Below are 26962 nucleotides of genomic sequence, written 5' to 3' on the forward strand. Positions count from 1 at the left end.
TCAGTTATGCATAGGGTTGTAATGGCATGTTTCAGATGTACATTTTTATTAATGATTGCATTTATAATCCACTTTCCTCCAAGGAGCTCAAGGTGGCCTACATGGTTCTCCCCCTTTCCATATTATCCTTACCACAATAAAAAAGGTGTGGGATTCGAAGCGTGGTTTCCCAGGTTCTAGTCCAGCACTCTAACCACTACACAACACAGCCTACAAAACACATGCAGATATAAATACAGAATCCCTATGAAATTTTGTTAGCTGCAGGTGGTGGCTGCAAGCATGAGAGTTCTCATCCCATCCCTTGGCACATTTAGTTGTTCTTTTTAATGCAAATCTCTCCCATAATATATATGTAGCTAGCCAACGGAAATTACTCTCTGCTTTTCCAGATGTCACCTTGTTCTTAGGAACTGAAGGTTTCACATTATTCTGAACTGAACACCTACAAGGCATTTGGGTCTTCAGCTGGGGACTTTGCCAGAGATATGCACACGATTCACCCTCTATGATAGTTTGTCAAAGGAAGGAACTGCTGCCTTGCTGTTTCCTGTTCCACACTGCTATTGCTCTGCAGCACCACCACTGCAGCTGGCCAGAGAGTAGAACTGCAGCTTCTAATTCAGCAGGTGCTCAAATTACTTACAAAGCCAGTTGGGTTCCAACCAATCAAATAACACAGGAGTAGGAACCTTAGGCCCAGGGAACAAGTGCTGGCCTCACCTGAGTTACCTGAACAGTGGCAACTGCTCATTTCCAGACTACCAGACTCACCTTTCCTCACGTTGAATGAAATCAGTCCCTTCTGGTCTGCATGGTCCAATTCATCCTAAGAAGGCCAATGTTGGAATGTCCAGCTGCTGTAGTATTCTAAGCCTCTCTGTCTAGACCTCTAAGCTCTGAAATTTTGATAATGGATCTTGCCGGCTTGCATGAGGATAGAGACAGGTCGTGCATAGAAACTAGCCTGCTGAATGAAGGCAAATGATTTTTGTTGCCCCCCCTTCCACCCCTGTCTCTGGCCCTGTCCACCACTGGTATGTGGCCCTCAAAAGGTTGCCTGGAAGGGAATGTGGCCCTTGGCTTAAAAAGTTTCCTAATTCCTGGTCTGTGGTTTTCTTGATATCTACCTGCACTCTGAATCCTGCTCTGCTCTCAGCTGCCTCTTGGCCTTGCTGTCTGTGACCTTACTTGGACTCTAGCCAAGCCTTGCCAGTAGCCCAGGATGTTGCAGTGCTCTCCCTTTCCCAATGTTGATCCAGCTTCAGATCCCATCTGGTAGGCCACACGTGTCTCTTTCACACCCTAAGGCACCACAGACTTGGAAAGGCAAAACTCCTACATTGCTGGCCTGGAGAACCTAAGCACATAGGAGATGCCCTGTTAGATCAGGTCAAAGGCCTGTCTAGTCCAGTATCCTCTTCTCAGTGGCCTACCAGATGCCTCAATGGGAAGACCACAAGCAGGACCTCAATGCAGCAGGGCTCTTCTCACTTGTGATTCCCAGCTGCTGGTATTCCAGCAGCTCTGATTATGGGTGCAGCCTGCTCTTTCCTGCTGCTTGGTTGCTTGGACAGATGGTGTTACATTGGCTAGTCACTCAATGCTCTGCTGGTTGCGCTCTATTTTGTCCATGATCTGTCAGGGTTTTGCCCAAGTCTGTGATCTGGGATTGGACCCTGGATACTGCCTCTGACAACACTCTCGCAAAGCAGAACTCATTGGGTTCAGTATGGAGTAATGTTACACACAGAGACACACAGACATACAGACACAGACACACACATGGGTTTTTCATGCTCCTGGTATGATTTCATCCCTATTTAAAGAGCAGGTAAATTTGGGTTTCCCTGCCTCCGCCATCTGAGAAATATTGAGTGAAGCTTATATCATTTCCTGGGAGAGTTTCCAGGCACAAGGCATCGCCCAACCTTTCCCTGCACCATCTGATATTAGTGTCAGAACTCCATAGAAAGAAAGCACCAATCTCTGTGAAGGCCTGACTGGAGGAGGAGCAAAGGGACAGAGCAAAATCCTCCCCCAGTTCCAACTTGGTTTCAGACCCTGGAAAATGCATTGTTTTTATTGATGTAGTGAACCTCCTGTGTCAGAAACACTCTACCTTCTTTCAGAATACCAGAAGAGCCCTGCTGGGGATCAGACCACAGGCCAATATGCCCTGCCTTCTGTTCTCGCAATGGCCAACCAGATAGCTACAAGCAGGACCTGAATAGTGTCCATACAAATCCATTTCCTTCATGAATTTGTCTTTTAAAGACATCCAAGTTGGTGGCCATCACTGTATCTTCTGGTATGAATTTCATAGTTTGATGGTCTTCTCCTTTTCCACTAGATATGTTCTCTCTTCAGCCTTGATCTGTCCTTCAGTGAAAATTTCCACATCTCCCACTTTCTTCACTGAAACTTGCTTCTTCAAGATGGAAGATGAGAAGCTCAGAGGGGAAAATAGCCACCTCCTGTTTTCTATTGCATTTACTAATGTGTTTCCCCCTCTCTAAAAGTTCATCCAGTGCATATGTCCACGGCTGTTGCTTGCAAGGTGCACCAGGGCTTTCCGAACCAAAAATTCTGGTCACTCATGCCATTGTGAATGTTGGTTCTCCAGGGTGTTGACCCGTTTCCTGCATAGGTGCCACCATATTGTTGTCAGTCTCTTGAACAGGGAGATAAACTCCATTTCGTTGTTCCTCCTAGAACAAGGCAGATTTGTTTAAAATCAATACAACATATTGATGGATTCAGGCAATGCTGAATAAGTAGAAATGTGAATTTCCTCCAGCCCCAACTCTGATTCCACTTCTGATCACAACAGCACCACCAAGGGGTAAGGTTAAAAGGTAAAGGTAAAGGGACCCCTGACCATTAGGTCCAGTCATGACCGACTCTGGGGTTGCGGTGCTCATCTCGCTTTATTGGCCGAGGGAGCCAGCGTACAGCTTCCAGGTCATGTGGCCAGCATGACAAAGCCGCTTCTGGCAAACCAGAGCAGCGCACAGAAACGTCGTTTACCTTCCCGCCCGAGCGGTACCTATTTATCTACTTGCACTTTGATGTGCTTTCGAAGTGCTAGGTTGGCAGGAGCAGGGACCGAGGAACAAGAGCTCACCCCGTCGCGGGGATTCGAAGCGCCGACCACTTTGGTGGGAGGTGCAGAGAACTGCCCATTAGAGATCCCCGGTGTCTCTCACAAATGTACAGGGTTGTATGCAATGTTAGTCCTCTCATCTGTGGGGATCCATTGAAATTAATGGTCATGACTAACTTGGGTTTCTTAACTTTGGTGCGTCTACCCTGAGTAGAACTTGGTTGGATATTACCCACAGTTCCCAAGTCTTCCTGCATGGATGTAGACCCAGGTGAGAGAATCTGGTGCCCCCCTAGATGTTGCATGACTACACTTCCCATAACTCCTGATCATTGGCCATGCTACTTGGGACTGACTGGGAGCTGGATTCAGCAACATCTGGAGGGCAGCAGGTTCACCATCCCTGGTGTAGACACCAACATTCTCAGTTTCTGGAGACTATTCTTCCCCTGCTATTGAAAAGAGGAGAAAACAAAAACAGGGGTGGTTTTCCTGCTGCTTCCTTGGGGAGGTGTGGAATTTCTCTGACACTTTTAGGAGAGGTTGCCCCACATCTTACTGATTTTCATCAGTACTTTATCCATTTGTTACTTGTATCAGTCACTTTATGCAAAAGAAAACACCAGAAGGCAACTTAACAAGATAAAATACAACAAATTAAAGCCTGAGTTTCCCCATCCCTGTGGCAGATAATCCAGGAAGAAGTTGCAGGAAAAGTGGGCAGTGGGTAACAGAGATGCCACACATGTGACTTTGCATCTTCGTCAGTATCTATAGCCAGGGGCTCCTTCTCTCGTGCTCTCAGAAGGAGCCAGCAACTGAAGCTGTTCTACTCTTGGCTTCACACGCGGCCTCCGCTGCCCTCTCAACATTGAGGGGGCCCAACCCTCTGCCAACAGTATTGAGGGGGGAGCAAAGGCAGCTCAGCTCTATAGAGTCGGCAGCCCCTGGTGGGTGGGGGTTAGTGGAAGTCTTTAAGAGTGCAGGAAGCTTAGAGGGGCAACACTGCAAGACGGAGAAAGAGAAAGTGCAATAGCAACCCTTAATATATGTTGAAATTGCATGTTGAAAGGAATATGGGCAGAAGAAAAGAAGTTGTAAAAGGCTTATATAAAAGAATACTCACCTGTACTCTGGCAGCACCTGTGAAGAAGAAGAGAAGAGCTTTTTTTCTCTTTTCTTCCAAAAACCCAGTAAAAGACATTTCTAGATGAGATTTTCTAAAATGCCTCCATTTGAGAATAGAAGGAGCAGCATTGACCAGGCAGACTGGCCCTCCTTAATGTTTAGCTAAAAAAAGGCAAAACCAAAAACCCCTTTCTCCTAATTTGAACCTGTTGGCTTGAGGTTGCAGCCAACTAAGTTCTACTCAGAGTAGACCCATAGAAATTAATGGATATGACTAACTCAGGTCCACTAACCTCAGTGGGTTTACTCTAATTTAGTTAGATACAACCCATACTAATCCACTGAGGTTAATAAGAGCACATCACATCACAGGTGTGCCATAAAAGAACCAACTTGCATGTGTTAAGGAGACATCACTGATCAAGCAAGCCAGAGAGAAGTTGAATGACATCTGTCCATCAAAAGTATTTCACTTTGGACAGGGCTTGGTAAACCCTTTTTTCAGATCAAGGGCCAAATTCCCTTCCAGACATTTTTCCGAGAGTCACATGGCAGTAGTGGATGGAACCAGAGAGATAAATGGGCTGAGGAATGAATGTAAAATTTACCTCTGTACACCTGGCAGTTTCTGCACTCCCTCCCCCTGTATCCTCCATCCAGGCATACAAAAAGCATCTTCAGATGTCATGGACATGTTCCAGAAAATGCAGAGCAGTGCCAATGATGGGTGTGGCCTGGAGAGAGCTCTGAGGGCCACTTAGAGAGGCTTGGAGGGCCACATTGGACTCCCCCAGGCCTGATGTCCCTCGTCTCTAGCTTAAAAGCCAAGTATACTTTCTTTGTCCTCTCCAATCAAGCAAAAGGCAAGCAGACCAAATGAACTGGGGTTGGGGGAGATTTTTGACTGCTCAAAGTAGAGTTCCACTTGCAAGACACAGGAATGCAGGTTCTGGATTTGTTTTTGCTTAACTACACATGCACTTGTTGCACACTTACGTTTTTTGATGCGCTTCCTCCATTGCCATATTATGAAGCCACATATTAAGGCAAGAACCAGCAGAGCAAGAATGACAGTAGTAGCTACAAATACCGGCACAGGCACCTGTTTCTGGCCGACACATGCGCAAACTGCATTGGAAACTGCTGTGCCGGCTCGTTCTTCTATCATGCCTGCCTTACTGCAACTGAAAATTGAACAGAAAGGGTTAAATCAGGGGTGAATGTTCAGAAGAAGGCTTGATATTTGTGGAGACTAACAGCAGGGCAGTAAAAATGGACCCTGCAACTGCTTGTGGCTGAAACGAGCTGGATGGACAATCTACTACTCAGTGATAGATTTCTCTGACCTTTCTGTGTTTGTGCATACAGATTATAATTGTCAATTTCACTTGGATACTTATTTGGGAATACCCAGGCTGTCTTTATTAACTTACACATTTATTTATGTTTTTATATATAAAATTTTTATTGGTTTTACAAAGTTTTTAAATAACAAACAAACACTTAAAAAGACAAACATACACGTATAGTTTCATACCATATTTTCATGAACCTCTTTTCTTGGACTTCCCCTCCCCCCCCCTTTCTGCATCCCAATGTCCATAATTTTTAGCAACTCCCAATTGTTACTTCCAACCTCTGTCATCTTAGTCTTCTCTATATTCTGACCTTATATCACTGTATCCCTTTGTCTCTGAAAACCACAACACTTTAACATTCATTAAGTTTATAATAGTCCTTAAGGTAGCTTTTAAATTTTCTCCATTCTTCTTCCACCATCTCCTTTCGTTGGTCGCGGATTCTGCCTGTCATCTCAGCCAATGTCATATAGTCCATCACTTTCATCTGCCATTCTTCCAGAGTGGGTAGATCTTGTGTCTTCCAATACTTCGCGATGAGTATTCTTGCTGCTGTTGTGGCATACATGAAAAAAGTTCTATCCCGTTTTGACACCAATTGGCCGACAATGCCCAAGAGAAAGGCCTCTGGCTTTTTAGGAAAAGTACATTTAAGTACCTTTTTCATTTCATTATAGATCATTTCCCAGAAAGCCTTAATCTTCGGGCACGTCCACCAGAGGTGATAGAAGGTACCTTCAGTCTCTCTACATTTCCAACATTTATTATCGGGCAAATGGTAAATTTTTGCCAGCTTGACTGGAGTCATGTACCACCTATAAACCATTTTCATAATATTTTCCTTTAGGGCATTACATGCCGTGAATTTAATACCGGTGTTCCATAACCATTCCCAGTCAGCTGACATGATATTGTGCCCAACATCCTGTGCCCACTTGATCATAACCGATTTGACTGTTTCGTCCTGTGTACTCCATTTCAGCAACAAGTTATACATTCTAGATAAAATCTTAGTATTGGGTTCTAATAACTCAGTTTCTAGTTTTGATTTTTCCACCTGGAAGCCAATTTTCCTATCCTGTTTAAAAAACTCCATTATTTGACGGTATTGAAACCAATTTTGTACTTTATGTTTCAATTTCTCATGGCTTTGTAGTTTAAGCTTATCTCCATCCTGTTCCAAAATTTCCCAATACTTCGGCCATCCGACCTCCATATTGAGTTTCTTCACTGCTTTAGCCTCCACTGGTGACACCCATCTAGGGGTTTTGTTTTCCAACAGATCTTTATATCTTATCCAAACATTATATAGTGCTTTCCTAACAATATGATTTTTAAAGGCACTATTAGCTTTGTCATACCATAAATATGCATGCCAACCAAAAGCATTGTTAAAACCCTCCAGATCCAAAATGTCCGTATTCTCGAGGAGCATCCATTCTTTCAGCCAGCAAAAAGCTGCTGCCTCATAGTACAATTTTAAGTCCGGCAGGGCAAAACCCCCTCTTTCTTTTGCATCTGTCAATATTTTAAATTTAATTCTGGGCTTTTTGCCCTGCCAGACAAATTTCGAAATATCTTTCTGCCGCCTCTTGAAACATTCCATCTTGTCAAGAATCTGCAAGGTCTGAAACAAAAATAGCATTCTAGGCAATACATTCATTTTAATCACGGCAATTCGGCCTAACATTGACAATTTCAAATTTGACCATATATCTAGATCTTTTTTGATTTCTGACCAACATTTTTCATAATTGTCCTTATACAAATTCACATTTTTAGATGTCAAATAAACCCCTAGGTATTTCACCTTCTTAACCACTGTCAGCCCTGTCTCTTCTTGGAATTTCTCCTTTTCCATGTCTGTTTTTTCCTAAAACTTTGGTTTTTTGTTTATTCAACTTAAATCCAGCTACCTGGCCAAACTGTTGTATTATTTCTAAAACCTTTTTCGTACTAGTGATTGGCTCTTGTAAAGTCAGTACTAAGTCATCTGCAAACGCTCTTAACTTGTAATGTTTAGCTCCGACCTGCACTCCTTTAACCTGCTGGTCATTCCTTATCATATTCAGCAACACCTCCAGGACTGAAATAAAAAGTAATGGGGAAATTGGGCACCCCTGTCGTGTTCCTTTTTCTATCTTAAGTTCCTCAGTTACTACGTTGTTTACAATCAATTTAGCCTTTTGTTCAGAATATACTGCAGCCATACCATTCTCAAAACCTTGGCCTACCCCCATCCCATGAAGGTTCTTCATCATAAAGCTCCAAGAAATATTATCAAAGGCTTTCTCCGCGTCCACAAAAATCAATACTGCTTTAGTGTTTATATTCACCTCTAGCTTTTCCAAAATGTCTATTACATTCCTTACATTGTCTGCCAGGTGTCTTTTAGGGAGAAAGCCTGCTTGGTTCTTATGAATCCTTTCCATCAACACTCTTTTAAATCTTTTTGCGAAAATATCTGCAAAAATTTTATAATCCACATTAAGTAGTGATATTGGGCGGTAGTTCTTCAGTTGAGTCTTTTCAGTCTCTGTCTTTGGTATGACTGAAATATATGCTTCTTTCCATGATTCAGGTGCCTTCTTTCCCTCAAGGATCTCATTGCAAACTTCTTTTAATGGTTGAGTCAACCATTCCTTCAACGATTTGTAATATCTAGAAGTCAGTCCATCTGGTCCTGGAGATTTGCCCAGTTGCATGTTCTGAATGGCGGCCTCTATCTCTTGTTCTGTTATTCTCTGGTTCAGATCCATCTTACTTTGATGAGAGATTTTTTGTAATCCATATTTATCAAGGAATTTGTCTATATCTTCTTCATTTTGCGAACCTTGAGTATATAGCTTTTTAAAATAACTCAAAAAACAGTTTCTAATTTCATTAGGTTTGGATATATTCTTTCCATCCACTTCTAGGCTTGTAACCGTATTCAATTTCTGCCTTTTCTTCAATTGCCATGCCAGAAGTTTGCCACATTTATTTGCTGATTCAAATGTCTTTTGTTTCATTTGTTTTATCTTCCATTCAATCTCTTGGTTCATCAATTCCATATATTGTGTTTGATATAACTTGATCTCTCTTAAAATCTCCTGGGACTTTGGTTTTGTTCTTAATTTTTTCTCTCCTTCCTTTATCTTTTCCAAAATCTTTTCTTTTTTCTCATTTTGTTTTTTTCTCTTTATTGAATTTTGTTGAATCAAGAAACCTCTCATCACTGCTTTACTTGCGTCCCAGATCACTCTCTTTTCCACGTCGGTCCTCAAATTTATTTCAAAGTAGTCTTTTAGGGTTTTTTGGGCCTTCATAAGGATCTCCTTATCTCGAAAGAGGGTGTCATTCATTCTCCATCTGAATTGACCAGTTGTTGTAAGTTTCATCTCCATCCTCACGGCATTATGGTCGGAGCAAGTTTTTGGGCAGATTTCCACCTTCTTAACCTTTGGAGCCATACCACTAGTAATCCAAATTTGATCGATTCTGGTCCAGGTCATCATTGCTTGAGAGAAAAAGGTTCCCTCTCTCTCCAGAGGGTTCCTTGTTCTCCATATATCTATCAAATCCATGTTTTCCGTCATTTCGAAAAAAGTCTTAGGAAGTCTCCCTTCCTTGCTAACTGTTAGTCTTTGTGCCTTGTCCATGTTAGTGGAGACCACACCATTCATGTCTCCCATGATTATCATATTGTAATCCAGATAGTCCATCAGAGTTTCATGAAGTCTCTTAAAGAAGTCAGATTTACCTTCATTTGGTGCATAGATTCCCACAACTAAAAATTTTTCTCCTTGTACTTGTATCTCCACTGCCAGATATCTCCCTTGTTCATCTTTAAATATCATTTTTGGGGCCCATTTCTCTTTCACATATATTACAACTCCTCTTTTCTTAACTTTATCTGATGCAATAAATTCTTGTCCTAGTCTTTTATTTATAAGTAGTCTTCTATGGGCTCTAGTTATGTGAGTTTCTTGTAGACATATCAAGTCCAGTTGTTCTCTGTTCAAAATATGAAACACTTGTCTTCTCTTCAGAGGCCCATTAAGTCCATTACAATTCCAACTAAGGAATTGCAGAGCCATCTTATTATTTTTCTGAAGCTCCTCCACCAGCTCCAAGTTGTTGCTCTTCTGATGGTAGTGGTTTTTGTCCAAACGAGAGATTCAAAATGTCTAGTACTCTCCTCTGTTCTGCAAGTACGTCCACTGTCCCCTTCTGTAGGTCCTCCTGATTTCTTGCCAAAAATTTGTCCTTGTCTTGAATAGTCTTTATCTTCACCTTCTTTCCCCTGTAATCAAATGACAGTCCTTGTGGAAACTCCCACCTAAAACGGATAGAGTTTTTCTTCAGCAGAAGAGCCAAATCCTTGTAGAAGTTTCTTAAATCCAGAATATATTTTGGAATATCTTTGAAGATCTGTATAGCTGAATTTCCAATTTGCAAGGCCTTTTCAAAGTGTAGTCCTAATATTTTGTCTCTTTCGTCCTTGGATCTAAATGTAATCAGGCAATCTCTCGGGGTCTTTCTGTCCTGCTTTTTGCCCAGTCTGAAAGCTGTTGTAATTTTGAATTCGTCTTCTTCAAGATCCCAGCAGTCAACAAACTCCCGTGTCAGATATTCCGCGAGGTTGTCTCTTTCATTCTCTGGAATCAATCTTAATTTTAAGTTTCTCTCTTTTCTCTGTAACTCCCACAAGGCCAAAGTTGCGTCGTGTTCATAAACCTTCTTAGCGATCGGCTCTAATTTCTCTTGTGTCCCTTCAGCAGTAGCTTTGGCATCTTCAGCAATTTTACGCGTAGTAGCATTTTCCTCCACCAATTTATTTATTGATTCTGTATTCTGGTTTAGTCTTACTGATATTTCTGTTAATTTTTGTGTATTTTCTGAAGTCTGTTTTGTCAGAGACTCCAAAGATTGATTTATTTTAAGCAGGGCTTCTGTCACGGCATCCATAGAGACAGCCGTCCCTTTTTCTTGTCCTGTTGTTCCTGCAGATCCAGTAGTTACTCCTGAAATTGAGCCTCTTTTCTTTGTCTGTTGCTGCAGCTGTTGTTGTTGTTGTTGCTTGGTCTTGGCTCTTGTAACTATCTCTTCTTGTGAGCCACTCATGTCAAGGTCGTTTCCCACGGGAGCTATTCCCCATTGGAAAATTCCACTGTCCCAAGCTATGCCAAGTTTTACTTTACCCTCTAGGGGGAGCAAATCAAAATGGCCAAAAATAAAATGTCCAAGTACAAAGACAAAGGAGAATATCCAAGGATGTAAAAAGAAAAGTTTTTTAACACAGTTAAAGCAAGTATAACTGGAGGCTTGTAGCTACAAATTGCCACAGTTTCCCAATATATACTGTTTCATCTTGTGATGTACTGTAGCCAGGCACTGTATAAACTTTGTATCGCAGTATCACTTTTACAGGAGGAAGTCAGTTCAGTGTCCTATTGTCCTAAAAGGCAGACCGTTTCATACTTTTGTTAGCTGAGACAGCTGAGGATTTTTACTGTAAATAGGTCGTGCAGTTACTAAAGTCTCTTTCACCTCCCCTCTGCCCTGCTAGCTAGAGGGGAGATCTAAGGTCTGAGTGTCCGGTTTAGTTATATAAAAGCAAGTTTCAACGGATGCAGTTTTAGAGTTCCGTTGCTTTCACTTTCATGCAGTCGGGGGGAGGGAGACTTCCTTGATTTAACCTCCCCGCTTTTAGTCCGATTTTCAGAATTTGAAGGGTCCCAATTGTTTTCAGTTCCTACTCACGGGAATTCAGTCCAAATTTTCTTTCAGGAAGGAATCGGCGCTCTCCGCTTATGGCGACGCGGCTTCACTCCGCAGGCTGGGTGACGACTCTCAGCACCCCGCTCACTCCCGATGCCGCTCCGTAGCCTTTAAAAAGGCTCTTTCGCAGTACCGGGGGGCGCAAAGGTGCCCACCGAATCTCCTTGTTCTCAGGCTTCAGCGCCTGAGATTTTAGGGGTCCCCCGCTCGCCGTAGCGGGTAAGACCCGAACTTGCGGAGCAGTCCTTCTCCGGAGCTCGGAGGTAGGACCGCCATTAAGCGCTGGCACCGACCGGAAGTCCTTATTAACTTACACATTTAAATTAGGTTCAGTAAGATATAGTTATTGTTAATGTTAACTGACAATCTTGCTTGCTTGCTTCCTCCTTCCCCCTTCTAATTTGCAAGGAATTAGTGAATCGGTCAGTTTCAGTTTCCCTCAGTTTCTCATTTTTCTTATCTTAAATGGTGTGTGTGTGTGTGTGTGTGTGTGTGTGTGTGGATATGGATATGGGGGGGTTGCATCAAATTGCAATTTTTCTTTTAAAAAAAAATCCTCATGAAAATTACATAGTAATTTTAGTGCAAACTTCTCCTGATATACACATTTTTGTATGCTGTTTTGACTAATGCACACATTGTTGAAAGGCATGCTCCCTAATGTAATGCATTTGTGTATGTTATTTTCACGAATGTGTGCATTTTTATGCTCAGTTACCCCTAATATATACATTTTTTTGTAGTAAACATTGGTTATAGAATTGCATTGCAACATTCGTGGTACTGGGAATTTTGAAGGATAATTGTTTTCTGAATAAAGTATTGATTAGAGAAGCAGAAAATTGGTAGCTTTGTTTCAAAAAGCAAACAAAATTGAATTTCTTCCCCCATTCTCAATGTACTTTTATGTTTAAATATGTCTTTTAAGAGAAAACAATTGATACATTATTTCAGCCGACAGCTGTATTGCAACATTCAGGAATTGTGAAAAATGGCAAATAAGTAAGATCCGATTTACATATTCATCTGCCAAATGTGGATCTATTTGTCTTTCAGTTTTTCTGGACCTGGATATAATCTAACCTCTGTTTAAGCTTTGTACAAACCAAGCTAACAGCTCACTAAGTATGTTATCTTCATGCGTAGTTCTTTAACTTCCTAGCAGTAATGGGAAGGAAACAGCACTGAATGGAAAGAGGTGTATGTAGAATTAAGACTATGTGGCACCACACAGCCACAAACTGGAAATGCAGCTGTGAGAGAGTCTTTAGTATCACCTACATAGTCCAAGGTTCACAGGAGGTGGACATCTCGGTCTCTGAATAGGTTCCAGGAGAACAGGGTACGAACTGGGTGTCATTGGTTTCTGTGCCTGAAAAAGAATAAAATAAGCGGAATATTTTATATGCTGCTACAAAATATAGAGCCCTTTGCACCTTCCATGCTTATGTCCTGCTTGTGTGTCGGGGCATCTGGTTGGTCGCTGTGAGATCAGGGTGCTGAACCAGGAAAGGACTTTGGCCTGGTCCAACAGGCCTCATCTTGTGTCCTTATGTCTTATTGTACTTAAGTCGTTCCGGAGGTCCGTTCTTAACCTGAAACTGTTCTTAACCTGAAGCACCTCTTTAGCTAATGGGGCTTCCTGCTGCCGCACTGCCGGAGCACGATTTCTGTTCTCATCCTGAAGCAATGTTCTTAACCCGAGGTAATATTTCTGGGTTAGCGGAGTCTGTAACCTAAAGTGTATGTAACCCGAGGTACCACTGTAGTCCCTTGTTGCTTTGAGAGTCAATAATCTATTCACATAAGAACCATAAGAAGAGCCAAATGTCCATTTCATTCAACATCCTATTCTTCCAGTGGTGATCCAACTGTGTTGGGTGTATTTAGCCGAGGGTGGGAAGCCTTTTTCAGCCTGAAGACAACATTCCCTTCTGGGCAGCCTTCCAAGGGACACATGTCAGTGGCTGGTGAAGCCAGAAGCAAAGGTGGGTGGGACAATGGATGCAAATTTACACAGCAGACTAGTTTCTACACATAGACCATCCTCCATTCAGAGAGGCCAGAGGATCAGATCTAGCCGGGCAAAACGGTCAGGTGGAAAGCAAAACCAGAGAGGGGTGCAGCCTGGGAGTAGTCTGAAGAGCCAAATAGAGTGGCTTGGAGGGCCACATTTGGCTTCTGGCTCTGAGGTTCCCCACCTCCCTGTATGAAGCACATCTTAAGTCGGATGGTTTTACGGTTGAGTTTATGCTCACTGTGATGATTATTTTTCTTCTGAACATGGGAGCTTTAAATAATTTATTTTTTAAGATTGGCAGAAGAGTGGTTGCACCAAATCTCTACTGAGACATTAGCTGCCAGGATGCTCATAGCAAAAACTTGGAAAGGGAGAAAAATTCCATCAATGAAAGAATGGCAAATTAAATTTTGTGAATATATAAACCTGGCAAGACTCACAGCATTCATAAGGGGACAATCGGACCAAAAATTATTAAAAGAAGAATGGGGATGTGCTAAAGAGTATATGAAAAAACATTGTTCTGGAGTAAGCATATCAGTATGTAATGAATGATGCTTTGCAGGGTTAAAGAAAGAGAAAAATGGTGTAAAAAGTATAAAGATACAGGTAATCTACATTAGACACAACAACTTAGAAAGAGTAAAAATTTCGAGGTCTTAGAACAAAGGAAAGAAGTCAATATGTGTATATGTATGTAATGACTAGATTAGAATGATGGTATGGTTTTATTTGTAGATGTGGGTTTTTGTTTTTTGTGTTCTTTTTTCTCGTGTGTGTTTTTCTTGTTTGTACTGTTTATTTTGGATTCAATGTTTGTAATTTTTGTTGTAATTTTGCATTGAAAATATTTTTTTTTAAAAAAAATAAATCTCAACTGAGACTTACCTGGCTGTGTCACCATAAAACCAGGTGGAGAAATGGTGTGCTTTGAGCACTGTTCGCAATCTTGGTTGATGAACTGAGTGCAATAATAGCCAGGCTTGCAAGAGCAGACTGTGTTCTTCGTATACGTGCATTCTTCTTTAACTCTTAGATGGGCTCCTGCTGGGCACAATCACAGATATGAGGGTTTGTGGGGGCCGCTGCTATGATTGTTATTATTTTTACATGCCACCCCAATCTCCAAGTGGTGGCAGAATCCATGAGTTCTAGGTGTTTGCTCTGCTTTTGTTTCCTTGGCAGGAAGGTCAATTGAGACTGTGGTGTCTTTACGATATATGGTTTTATCTGCACATATATATAAGCTGAGCATGAGATGGATCACAGCATTAACCCCTACAGATCTTTCTTCTCCATTAGCCACAGCTTTGGATCCAGCACAGATCAGGCATGTCTCTGTGTCCCCAGCTTCCATTCTGCCTGCACCTCAGCACACACCCACCTGGCTATTCTTCTCCTACCTATCAGCTAGACAGAAGAAATGCCCACCCATTAGCCTGGAGGGCGCCATCACCTAGCTCTTAAACCTAGCTCATTCTTTTGTGATGCTGATGAGGACAGTTAAGTAGCCAGCTAAGGCCAGACACTGGTCTTACAATAAATCAATAAATGTCTGACCAGTTCAGCAACATTGACCAATTATATATGCATAATTTAAATAATCAGTAAGACAAGGCATTGAAATATGAACATGCTTAATTAAAGGATACTAGTCTTTTTGCTCAGCACCCTGGACAGGTCCCCAGACTCAAGAGCCTTCCTCGAGTATCTTCTAGTGATGACACATGTCCCCAAGGGCCCTGCCTAGTGGTGGCAGGCAGCCATTTTAATATATCACTATAACCCTGACATAGCCTTGAACAAGGGCATTGTGGGAAATGAAAACAGTCTCAGGCCACTTCTGCCACTCGCATAACCTTGTGACCAAAGACCCTAAACCATGGAGGTGGCGGGCAGCAAAGACATTCTGAGAAAAGATTCTTCTTACATCCATTAAGAGCAAGGCCTTGACCCAAGTGTACAAATCTAGATCAAACATCTGTTGGAGATGCAGGAAGATGGAAGGCACCATGATCCAAATGTGGTGGAATTGCAAAAGAATCAGGGAATTTTGGGAAACAATATATAATGAACTTTTTTTAAAAAAATGTTTACATGTTCCTTTCCAAAAAAAACCTGAAGTCTTCCTGCTAGGCATAATGAGCAATGAAATTCTGAAAAGTGTAAGGAAAATATTTATGTATGTGGTAACAGCAGCAAGAATTTTAATTGCTAAGGTAGGGAAAGGAGATTCTACACTCTCAAAATTAGACTGGCAAAATAAAATGTTAGAATATGCAGAGCTAGCAAGATTAACAGCAAGACTCTGAGACCGTACAGATCAAATATTTAACAGAGAGTGGAATATTTACAGAGGATACTTAAAAGAACATTGTAATAACATAAATTCTTTGGCAGGCCGGGATTGATTTCTGCATGAATTAAGAGATCGCTACAGAATTAACATAACAGAATAATTTAGGGGAGATAAAGTTAAGTGTGCAGCTGTAATGAAACTTAGGAATCACAATGGGGGGATCGGAAGTCATGTTAGAATTAGTGATGGATGAACTCAATCTTTTCTTTTTTGTGTGCACAGGAATGTTAATTTTGAATTGCTTTTCACTGATCATTGTGTATTGCTTTGTTTTTGTTTTGTTTTTAACTAATAAAGCATTTTTAAAAAATAGATATACTCTGATGAGAGCTTAGCTGGTGGCTCAAAGGGTGGTGACAACGGAGAGGGACTTTTCAGTTGTGGCTCCCCATCTGCAGAATGCCCTTCTTAGTGAAGTCTGCAAGCGCCTTTGCTGGCATTTTTTCAGCGCCAGCTAAAAACCTAACCTTTTTTCCCCCCAAGGTCTTTGGATAGACTGATATGGTGTTGTTTTCTTACCAGTGTGCTGCCTGTGCATAATGCATTCATATTCATGTTTTGAAATGTATTCTAAGTCATTTGGGTAACAAACAACAAGAAGAATTTTTACCTGATTCACATTCTTGACACTTAAAGCACATTGTCAGCCCATTTGACCGGTTCGTGTATGTCCTCCAACCACAAGGAACACACGTTGTACTGGAAGTAGAAGTGCAGTGTCTTTCGACTCTGTATCCTGTGGACAAATGGGAAAATGGCGCCCCTCCTCTGAATCCTAATTTGTTAAGCAGGCTCCTCAACCAGGTATGGGTGGGGACAATGCCGGGAACTAGTGTGGCCAAGCCGGTAAATAAGGAAATGAGGGGGGCAGTGGGGCAGTGGCTGGACCTGTGTGCCCCCCACTTCTCCACTGCTGCATGAGGCAGCCTGGGGAAGTCCCAACATGCTGGAGGCTACTGGGGAGAAGAAAGGGGACCAGAAGAAGAAGAAGAGTTTGGATTTGATATCCCGCTTTATCACAACCCAAAGGAGTCTCAAAGCGGCTAACATTCTCCTTTCCCTTCCTCCCCCACAACAAACACTCTGTGAGGTGAGTGGGGCTGAGAGACTTCAGAGAAGTGTGACTAGTCCAAGTTCACCCAGCAACTGCATGTGGAACAGTAGAGATGTGAACCTGGTTCACCAGATTACGAGTCTACCACTCTTAACCACTACACCACACTGGCTCTCACACAGAGGAGTAGGTGGTCGCAGTTCCTATCCATAGCTGAAGGAGAAACAGCAAAGTTGTGCGAAGATGCCCCTCTTCTTTCTGGATCTGCCCCCCCCACCTGGTTGTCCCCAGCCTGCTGCCTGAGGCAACTGCCTCTGCAAGGCCAATGGATGGGCCGGCCCCGTTTACAGGGAGAAGAAGAAGGGTGTCATGCCTTCTTACCTGGATTACACTTGGGGCAGCATTCGCCACGGATATCATACTCTGAATCAGTACAGGAAGAGGCTTTCTGGTAGAGAAGCAGCTGTGTTGCGAGAAAGATGCAGAAGTTCTTTCAAGGAGAACAAAAAGGAGAGAGAAAGGAGCCTTTAGTCTCACTGTGCCCGGCTCAGTGCATTCTTGAATTACTCCTATCGTTCTCCCTGGCCCACCCCACGAAAGGCAAAAAAGGATGTGAAACAGCAGACTGAAAAGTTTGGGCAGGAAACAGGAATGCTCTTGAACTTATGACTTTCTCCCCTAGATTTTTGGAGTTATGAAGCAAAATGATATGAACCTCCTGTCAGGTTGCTGCTTCATTGAGCCTGAGAGCTACATTCTAGGTAGCCTTCCATGCTAGCGGTGAGTTTGACCATTGTGAATTTTACCTTTGTACAACAGGTTCATTTCTACAGGGGTGGACCTTGGTAATATGCCATCTTGTGTGGAGGCATCTGACGCTCTCCCCCCCCCCCCAGCCTTTGCAGTACCGGCTTAAGCCAGGCTTTCGAAAGGAGGTGTCCTAGAGCCGTCCTACCTCATTCCCAAAGCCTGGTAAGGGCTTGCCCAGCCTTGGGAAGGAGAAAGGTGGACTCTAGGGCCCTGTCAGAACTGGGAAAGCCCAGCATCCACTGCAACCAAACTCTCTAATCCCAATAGATCTTGGTTTCAGATTGGTTGTTAAATATGTATAGTCATACATTGGGTTACAGATGCTTTGGGTTGCATAATTTCGGGTTACACACCACGCAGAACCCGGAAGTACCGGAACTAGTTACTTCCAGGATTTGGTGCATGCGCATAAGCGCTAAATCGTGCTTTGCACATGTGCAGAAGAGCCGAATCGCAACCCGTGCATGCGCACACATGGCGCTGTGGGTTGCGAATGCTGCGGGTTGCGAACATGCTTCCTGCACGGATCAGATTCGCAACCCGAGCGTCCACTGTATTTGAATAGCTACTGAAATACGAATTTTCATGTTTATGTATTTATTTTTAAGTCAGACCTTAATGCAGAAACGGTACTGAACAGACTTACGAATTAAGACATGCAAAACAAACACTGACCAGAAACTGACTAGCATAGTAGCCAGGGACTTTCCTGAGGACAATGCCAGCCTCTGGAACAGGAAGTGCCATAAAGCATTTCCTTTTGCACTCACAACTTCTCCTAAGCAAGAACAACCTCTTCCTGGTTTCAATGTGCTTCTCTGAAGCCTGACTTGGATTCTCACCTCTTTCCCTCCAACACACACAGACACACACCAGCCAGAGCCTTGCTGCCCTTTGACAGTTGCTCAGACCTGCCTGGCTAGGTAGGCCTGATCATGGCAGTGGCAGACTTTGGGCTCTCAAATTTCAGTGGACTTCTGTGCGACACTAAAATTCAGTGGGAAGGCTGCCTCTCCTGTTGTGTTGTACACTGTGCTTGCATCAGCCGTGCTATTCCAAGACTGCCTCTGCTGATGGTGCCCTCAAAGCCCAGTTGATGGCACCAATGCTCTGAACACAAGTGGCTGGAATTAAATGCACACCAAATGTGGGACAAATTTAGTACACCTATGTTAGTCAATAATTTCAATGGGTCTACTCTTAGGACTGGCCATAGATGCAACCCAGTGGATCTACTCTGAGCAGGACTTAAGATATCACCCAATGCATTTTTGTATCTTATTTTCATGAACATGTGCCTTTCTATGCATCCATCCATGGCTGAAAAGCTGCACTGCAAAATATGGAGCAGTGCACATTTTTAAAGGAGGCTCATATTGTGTTGGAACAAGTAAATTGGGGTGATTTGCTTTCAAAACTGCACTGAGCTGACTTTTTCTCCCATCCGTACATCAAATGCATTCCTGTGCACACTTGCTTGGGAGAAAGCCCAATGAATACAGTGCAATTTACTTCGGAGTAAACATGCTGAGAATTGTGCTGCTAGAGAATGTTTTTAAAATGTTCAGGGGCAAGGCAAGGAACAGGAGCTCAAAAACATACTGTACTTCTTTTATTTCACCACAAGGTGGCATTCTGTGCCTGTCTATCAAAGTGGGTGGGGCGGAGGAAGTAAACAAAGAATCGACCTATGCACAGGGAAATTCCCAGAGCAAACAAACCTGGAGTTGTTTTGTGACTTGTAAAGGCGTTTTTCGGAATGCTCATTAGCAGTCACGGTGTTCAAACCTATATTGTTGTCAGCTGCGTGAAGATTTCGCATGCAAATAAATTCAGTGGTAGGTATGAAGCAGGAGAGAACTTGAACACTGTTGGACTCAAACTCTAATCAGCTCTGGCATGCATGCCCAATGACCCAGGATGATGGGAGTTGTAGTACAACATCTGGGAACCCATAGGGTCGCTATGCTTGACATAAATAGGAAGAGTTGTTGTTGTTGTTGTTAGTCACTTTTCTCACAGAACGGCCCAAAGTAACATACAGTGGTACCTCGGGTTACAGACACTTCAGGTTACAGATGCTTCAGGTTACAGACTCCGCTAACCCAGAAATAGTACCTCGGGTTAAGAACTTTGCTTCAGGATGAGAACAGAAATCGTGCCACGGCAGTGCAGTGGCAGCGGGAGGCCCCATTAGCTAAAGTGGTGCTTCAGGTTAAGAACAGTTTCAGGTTAAGAATGGACCTCTGGAACGAATTAAGTACTTAACCCGAAGTACCACTATACAGTGGTGCCCCGCAAGACGAATGCCTCGCAAGACGAAAAACTCGCTAGACGAAAGAGTTTTCCGTTTTTTGAGTCATTGCGCAAGACGAATTTCCCTATGGGCTTGCTTCGCAAGACGAAACGTCTTGCGAGTTCTTGCAAGTTTGTTTCCTTTTTCTTAAAGCCACTAAGCCGTTAATAGCCGCTAAGCCGCTAATAGCCGCTAAGCCGCTAATAGCCATGCTTCGCAAGACGAAAAAGCCGCAAGACGAAGAGACTCGCGGAACGGATTAATTTCGTCTTGCGAGGCACCACTGTACATTAAAACCAATTAAGAACATGTAATAAAAACACAGCTATCCAGACAAGAGGCAGGACTTACAGATCACACCCTGCTAAAAAGAAAGAAAGAAAAAAAGAAGGCTGCAATCCTATCCATCATATAAAGGCCAAAAGCCCGGATAATGAGAGAAGCCTTTCCAGGCATGGCTCCCTGGGGAGAGCATTTCACCAGCAGGGAGCCACCACTAAAAAGGCCCACCCAAAGAAGGGCTTCATATTGATTACAGGGTCTGGGTTCAGTCATGTGGGGTTACTAGCATTGTTGAGCAGATTTGTATTGAATTCTGCTGCAGACTGTATTATTATTATTATTATTATTATTATTATTATTATTATTATTATTACCATCATCATCATCATCATTATCATTATCATCATCATCTTATATCCTGCCCATCTGACTGGGTTGTGCCAGCCACACTAGGTGGCTTCCAGCAGAATATAAATAAAATAATGAAACATTCTATGATCAAACATTAAAAACTTCCCAATACAGGGCTGCCTTCAGATGTCTTCTGAAAGTTGTCTAGTTGTCGATCTCTTTGACTTCTGAAGGGAGGGAGTTCTACAGGGCAGACACCACTACCAAGAAAATCCTTTGTGTGGTTCTCTGTAACGTCACTTGCCATAGAAGCCAACTCCTAGGGGGTGAGGTTCCTTCCCCTCCCCCCATAAAATCTTTGAGGGGGTGCTCCTGCCCCAAGTTGATGGGCATTCCCCTTCAAATGGTGTTCATGTGCCATGTCTTGTGATCAGTTATGTGGGACAGGGCTTACCTGCTCCCCAATACTTTATTCAAGTTGGCACCTCTGCTTCCTGCAGTGAGGAAACCGCCAGAAGGCCCACAGAGCTGGACCTTAGCGTCCAGGCTGAACGATAGGAGTGGAGTTGCTCCTTCAGGTATACTGGGCCAAGGCCATTTAGGGCATTAAAGGTCAGCACCAACACTTTGAATTGTGTTCGGAAACGTACTGGGAGCCAATGTAGGTCTTTCAAGAGCGGTGTTATGTGGTCCCGGCGGCCACTCCCAGTCACCAGTCTAGCTGCCGCATTCTGGATTAGTTGCAGTTTCCGAGTCACCTTCAAAGGCAGCCCCACACAGAGCGCGTTGCAGTAGTCCAAGCGGGAGATAACCAGACCCAGGGATGCAGAACATACCACTCCCACCATCCCGAGCCAGCACAGATAATCAGTAAATATGGGTCTTGTAGTCCAACAACATCTGGAAGACTACACAGGTTCTCCTGGTTTGGAACTGAGGGAGAAATGCAAGCACGGGAGCGGGGGGGGAAAGCTACAAAAATGTACAACGTGACAAGGCCAAGTATATATAGTTATAAGAAGAAGGGCAAAGAAATAGCTGTGATGTGCTAACCGAATGTGGATGGAGGGGAACCATGGTTACAAGTGAAGCCTGAAACTAATGGAATCACATTAGCTGGGAAATTCTGGTTTCACAACGTTGCAGCCTCATGATGGAATCTTTTGAAATCTTTCTGCTGAAATCTGGTGACTAGGGGTCAGCAGCACTGCATTCACAGAAGGGGACAAATTCTTTCTTCTGCTGCTGCTGACTTTGTCAGAGACCAGCTCTGCCAGGAAACCCTCAGCTATCTTGGATCCCACAGCTATTTTAGTCTACCCAGTGTGGTGTAGTGGTGTAGAGCCAGCGGAGTGTAGTGGTTAGAGTTCTTGACCTAGGAGTCAAGGGTTCAAATCCCCACTCGGCCATGATGATGAATCACTGAGGACCTGGGGCCAGTCATTGCCCCTCATCCTGACCTACTCTCAAAGTGTTGTTGTAAGGATGAAATGGGGAGGAGGAGAACCAATGTATGGCACCTCAAGCTCCTTGAAGGAAAAAAGGTGGGATATAAATACAGTGGTACCTCAGGTTAAGTACTTAATTCGTTCCAGAGGTCCGTTCTTAACCTGAAACTGTTCTTAACCCGAAGCACCACTTTAGCTAATGGGGCCTCCTGCTGCTGCCGCACTACCGGAGCACGATTTCTGTTCTCATCCTGAAGCAAAGTTCTTAACCCGAGGTACTATTTCTGGGTTAGCGGAGTCTGTAGCCTGAAGCGTATGTAACCTGAAGTGTATGTAACCTGAGGTACCACTGTACAATAAATTAGCAGAATAGTGGAGGATGTTGCATTTTTCAAGCTATCAAGGATATTTGGGGGGGGGGGTTGTATCTTAAAGCTGATCTTGGTTATAACTTTAGTCCCTACTTTGGAAGTGCTTAAGAGATTTATTTTCACACCTCTACACATGTGGGCAGTGCTGCATTTACATATAAGCTAAACAAGCTATGGGTTAGGGCCCCACTCTCTTGGGGGCCTCCAAAAACTTCAAAGGGAAAAAACCCTGGATGTACATTTCCAAAATATAAGATAAAAATCAAATAAAATAAAACTACATACAGCAACAGTGTTTGTGTTGTGTGGGCTCCTATGATGTAAGTAATGGGCCCCACCAGCTAGCCTGCTCCCTAAAATATCACTGGTTTGCTCATTTCTATATACAGATACTTATTGGGCCCATAAATTACCATATAGCATATAAAGGTAAAGGGACCCCTGACCATTAGGTCCAGTCATGGCCGACTCTGGGGTTGCGGCGTTCATCTCGCTTTACTGGCCGAGGGAGCTGGCGTACAGCTTCCTGGTCATGTGGCCAGAATGACTAAGCCGCTTCTGGCGAACCAGAGCAGCACACGGAAATGCCGTTTACCTTCCTGCTGGAGTGGTACCTATTTATCTACTTGCACTTTGACATGCTTTCGAACTGCTAGGTTGGCAGGAGCAGGGACTGAGGAACGGGAGCTCACCTCGTCGCGGGGACTCGAACCGCCGGCCTTCTGGTCAGTAAGTCCATTCAACAGCAAAAACAATGACAATTTGTTATTGACAAAGGCCAACTGGACATATAAAGGGCCCCATTACCTTCAGTAGCTTAGGGCCTCATCAAACCTAAATCCGGCCTTGGATGTGGGTATTTTATTATGTTTGTGTACACACAGAGACATACATGGTGATATTATTTTATGTAGTTTGGTATTTGCATTTGATTTGCATTGTGCATCATCTGGAGTAGAAGAGGGAAAACCTTCTTGGCTTGAGGGCCACATTTTATCTCCCATCCAGATAAGAAAGATGCAAGGTGTGGAGATATACTCCATCCAAGTTATGAAGCTGGACCAGTGAGCAGTGTGGCCTGGGGACAGTCCACAAGGCCTAATACAGAGGCCTGGACCTGATGTCCCCCACCCCTCAGCTAGAGAACTCGGTTCATATTTGGCCAATGTGTGCCAGCAAATAAAGGAATTCCAAACCGAATCCAGTTTCATAGTTTCTGGTGAAGATGTGGTGGAGCAGTATTTCAATTATTTTGACCAACAAGATAGCACGATGAGAAACAGCTCCGTGGGGGGCTATAAGCAGGGCTTTCTTTCAGCAGGAACTCACTGGAATTCAATTCCAGCACCTCTCAGGTAGGCGCCATTGCCATTGTAAGAGAACAAGGGAGGTGTTTGTGGCTACTTCTGGCACCTCTTTTTCTAGAAAAATAGAACTGGCTGTTAGGGACGCTGTCATCCAAGAAGTCTTGCCAACAGACCCTGCGGAAGTGAGACACCACAAACCCACATTGTGACCCAACATCACTCAGGAACATTTCTTCCCCTTTGTGTGTAACATTCTCTGAGACATTAATCGTGCTACACAACGGGATGCAGAAGTGAACAATGCCTTGCCAGACAGGAAATAACCTTTGCAGTTAAGAGAACTTATTGTTATGTTCAGGGCCACTTATTCCTATCAGTTTTTCTTCTGTTTCTTCTGCTGTCAAAAACTGGGAAACTTGACAGTGTGTGGGGTCTTTTACTTAAGAGTAGAGGGAAGTAGGGTTATGAGCAGGGAGTTTGTGGGTTGTATAGTAGAAGAAGAGTTTGGATTTGATATCCCGCTTTATCACTACATGAAGGAGTCTCAAAGCAGCTAACATTCTCCTTTCCCTTCCTCCTCCACAACAAACACTCTGTGAGGTGAGTGGGGCTGAGAGACTTCAGAGAAGTGTGACTAGCCCAAGGTCACCCAGCAGCTGCATGTGGAGGAGCGGAGATGCGAACCCGGTTCACCAGATTACGAGTCTACCGCTCTTAACCACTACACCACACTGATAGATTCTCTGACTGCCCACCTACAACAAAGCCAGGTTCATAGTCCTTGTGTTAATTTACAAAGCCACCATATTGCCATTGAACCTACCTCAAATGGTTATTGAGGAGATAAAGTGGGATAACACACCCACCCAGCTATGTCATCTTCAGCCTCTCAAAAGAAGTTCAGGGTACCCTGCGATAGGTAGCTTGATGAGCACTCCTGTAAACATACAGACTGGCCTGACAGGTGAGTGTTCACCTTTTGAGGTTTTATTTTTAAAAATAGTAATCATGCAGCTTTCTGAGTACATAGAGTGACTCACCAGAAAGGCGAAGATTTGTCACTCATCACACCAGACATCACAGGCGCTAGCCAATAGGTGCCCGTGACACTTCTGCACCCACGCAACTGTTTGCAGCCGACACACACCCTCCATCGTCCCACATTTATTTCCACCACAAAAAGAAGGTCGCTGAGAGAGGATGTCTAGATCGTACTCAGTGCCTGAGTAATGACAATGTTGTGGTTGTGCTAAAAGTAGAAGTCAAAAACCCAAGAAGCCTGTCATATAATTAGGTGCACTTGTGGGTTTCTTTAAAAATAGCATCAGTTCCCATGCCATTGGCAAACGCCAGTTTTGAAATGAAAGGTGACTTCAAAGGTAGCCCAGGCTTCGATCAGATGGGCCAGGCGGCTGGAGGACTGCATTATGTAAGAGGGAATGGTTTTGCCAAAAAAGGTACACATTGGGCAAAATTGCCTATGGAGATGTGTTCTATCAGGAGAAATGTGCACTCAAATGCTCGTGAAATCACAAACCAATGTGAAAATGTGGAGAACAGAACTTATGAGCGCAAAGATGAGAAACTCAAATGGATAAATTTCCCCATCCCTCCTTTTGACCCAATAATCTTTGTTGTTTAGTCGTTTAGTCGTGTCCGACTCTTCGTGACCCCATGGACCAGAGCACGCCAGGCACTTCTGTCCTCCACTGCCTCCCGCAGTTTGATCCCCAAATAAATTTGCACATTACCAACAATTCCATTGTTTAAAATCCTAAGCCAAGTGTACCTTCTGACTTAGTGGAATAAGCACCAGCTAGCAGTTACTGCTCATAGGAAAAAGCACCTTTCACTTTCAGTTACTGGAATACTGAAGTCTTAGAAACAAACAAGTGGGACCTGAATTCCCAGTCTGACCCATCACAATGGCTCCCAACCAGGTAAGTCAACAAAAGCTTTAATTTCTAAAAGGCAATGTTTTCCATCTGCCAGGTGTATTCTCCCTGCTACCATTCCTAGTGGAGACTGAGCCACACACTGGTCAGCTGAGCACACTGGTCAGCTGGCAATATCCTCTGGCCCAACACCCACTCTCCTTGAAGCCCTCATTTTTTTCAGGAGGAAGGAGGCAGATCTCTTTATTGCACCCTTATAGCACGATAGGCTGACCCCGGGGGGGGGGGAGTGCACAAAGTTTCAAAGTTTGCTTACCAGATGCATGGTGCTGAAAGAAGGAGTTCCAGGAAGGTTCCAATTTCATCCAGTCACGAGGCAGACGAAGGTCATTACCCTGTAGCTAACTGCAATCTTGTGTTTACCTCCCTTCGGTTCCTATAGATCCAGGATTTCTGGACTCCATATTCCCAGCACCGAGCACATTGCATTCTGAAGTTCCCACTACTCCCACTGCCTTTGCCCTCTGGGCCTTCAGCCAAACGAGACCAAACTTGCCAGGTCTGTCCCTGAATATCTGAGTCCCGTCAAACGAAGCAGTCACAGCTCGACGATCGCTAGCTCCAAAAGTGAAAGTAAAATAAAGAAATAAAAATCTCTCTCCGGCTGTGGTTTCTTTCTTTTCCCCAGAGGCGGTTAAATAATCGCACTCAGTTCCAGATAACTTCTCCCCAGCCACTTCATTTCTCAGCACTGAAGCTCGTCTGCCTTTCCTCCTTTTATGCAAACTCGTCTCTGGATCCTGTCTTCCCAGAACTGTTTACAGACTGGAAATAGCAGACAGGAAGCAGGAGGTGGGCTCCAATCACAACAGAGGAGGGAACGGTCCAGTCCTTCTGATCATATTTTTTTAAAAAAAGTACCTGGCAGCAGGAGGGTGAAAGGAAACGACTCTACGTGAATCGGTCCACCGGAGCACTGAAGAGTTGGGTGAACTTGAAGCTAGGAAAAATACCACCTGGCTCTTGAACTCTGACCGCCAGGCAACTGCTGACATTGGCAAACCTTTCCATTTCAGTAACTTTCATTTCCCCCGATCTTAGATTCAGGTCTCCACATTTCCACAACAATATGTGGGGTGTTCTTTTTTCTTTAAAAGCACTATTCCTGTCGTGAAAGTTCACTCGTGCAAATTTCTCCTGGCAGTTTCATACAGTTTCAATTAGCGTACTCATTTTTGCAAGCCATTTCCCATAATATAATGCGCTTTTGTTTATTATATTCCATGTTGTTTGCACCAAAGTGTGTCATTCTATGGTGCATCCCCACCACCACCACATCATGCATTTCTGTACACGTTGGCTGAAGAACTGCAACTTTCGCAGAACTGCAAATTTCGAAGGATATTTGTGGTTT

The 26962-nt window shown here is 43.6% G+C and overlaps 1 protein-coding gene and 1 long non-coding RNA gene across 2 annotated transcripts; one reads left to right on the plus strand and one right to left on the minus strand.

The window, feature by feature from the left end:
* TNFRSF14 (TNF receptor superfamily member 14) lies at positions 1-26518 on the minus strand. The gene is given in 9 exon segments (XM_082230527.1): positions 1-2711; positions 4233-4249; positions 5231-5418; positions 12637-12727; positions 14264-14419; positions 16345-16470; positions 17170-17278; positions 25865-25888; positions 25890-26518. Coding segments are annotated over 9 exon segments (849 nt in total). The 5' UTR covers positions 25914-26518; the 3' UTR covers positions 1-2597.
* LOC309536600 lies at positions 23132-25830 on the plus strand. The gene is made up of 3 exons (XR_014221664.1): positions 23132-23984; positions 24539-24617; positions 25513-25830. It is a non-coding gene; the product is annotated as an uncharacterized lncRNA (long non-coding RNA).
* Positions 26519-26962: the final 444 nt, after the last annotated feature.

Source organism: Podarcis vaucheri (genome assembly GCF_965113315.1).
Source record: "Podarcis vaucheri genome assembly, chromosome: 7".
Taxonomy (NCBI): domain Eukaryota; kingdom Metazoa; phylum Chordata; class Lepidosauria; order Squamata; family Lacertidae; genus Podarcis; species Podarcis vaucheri.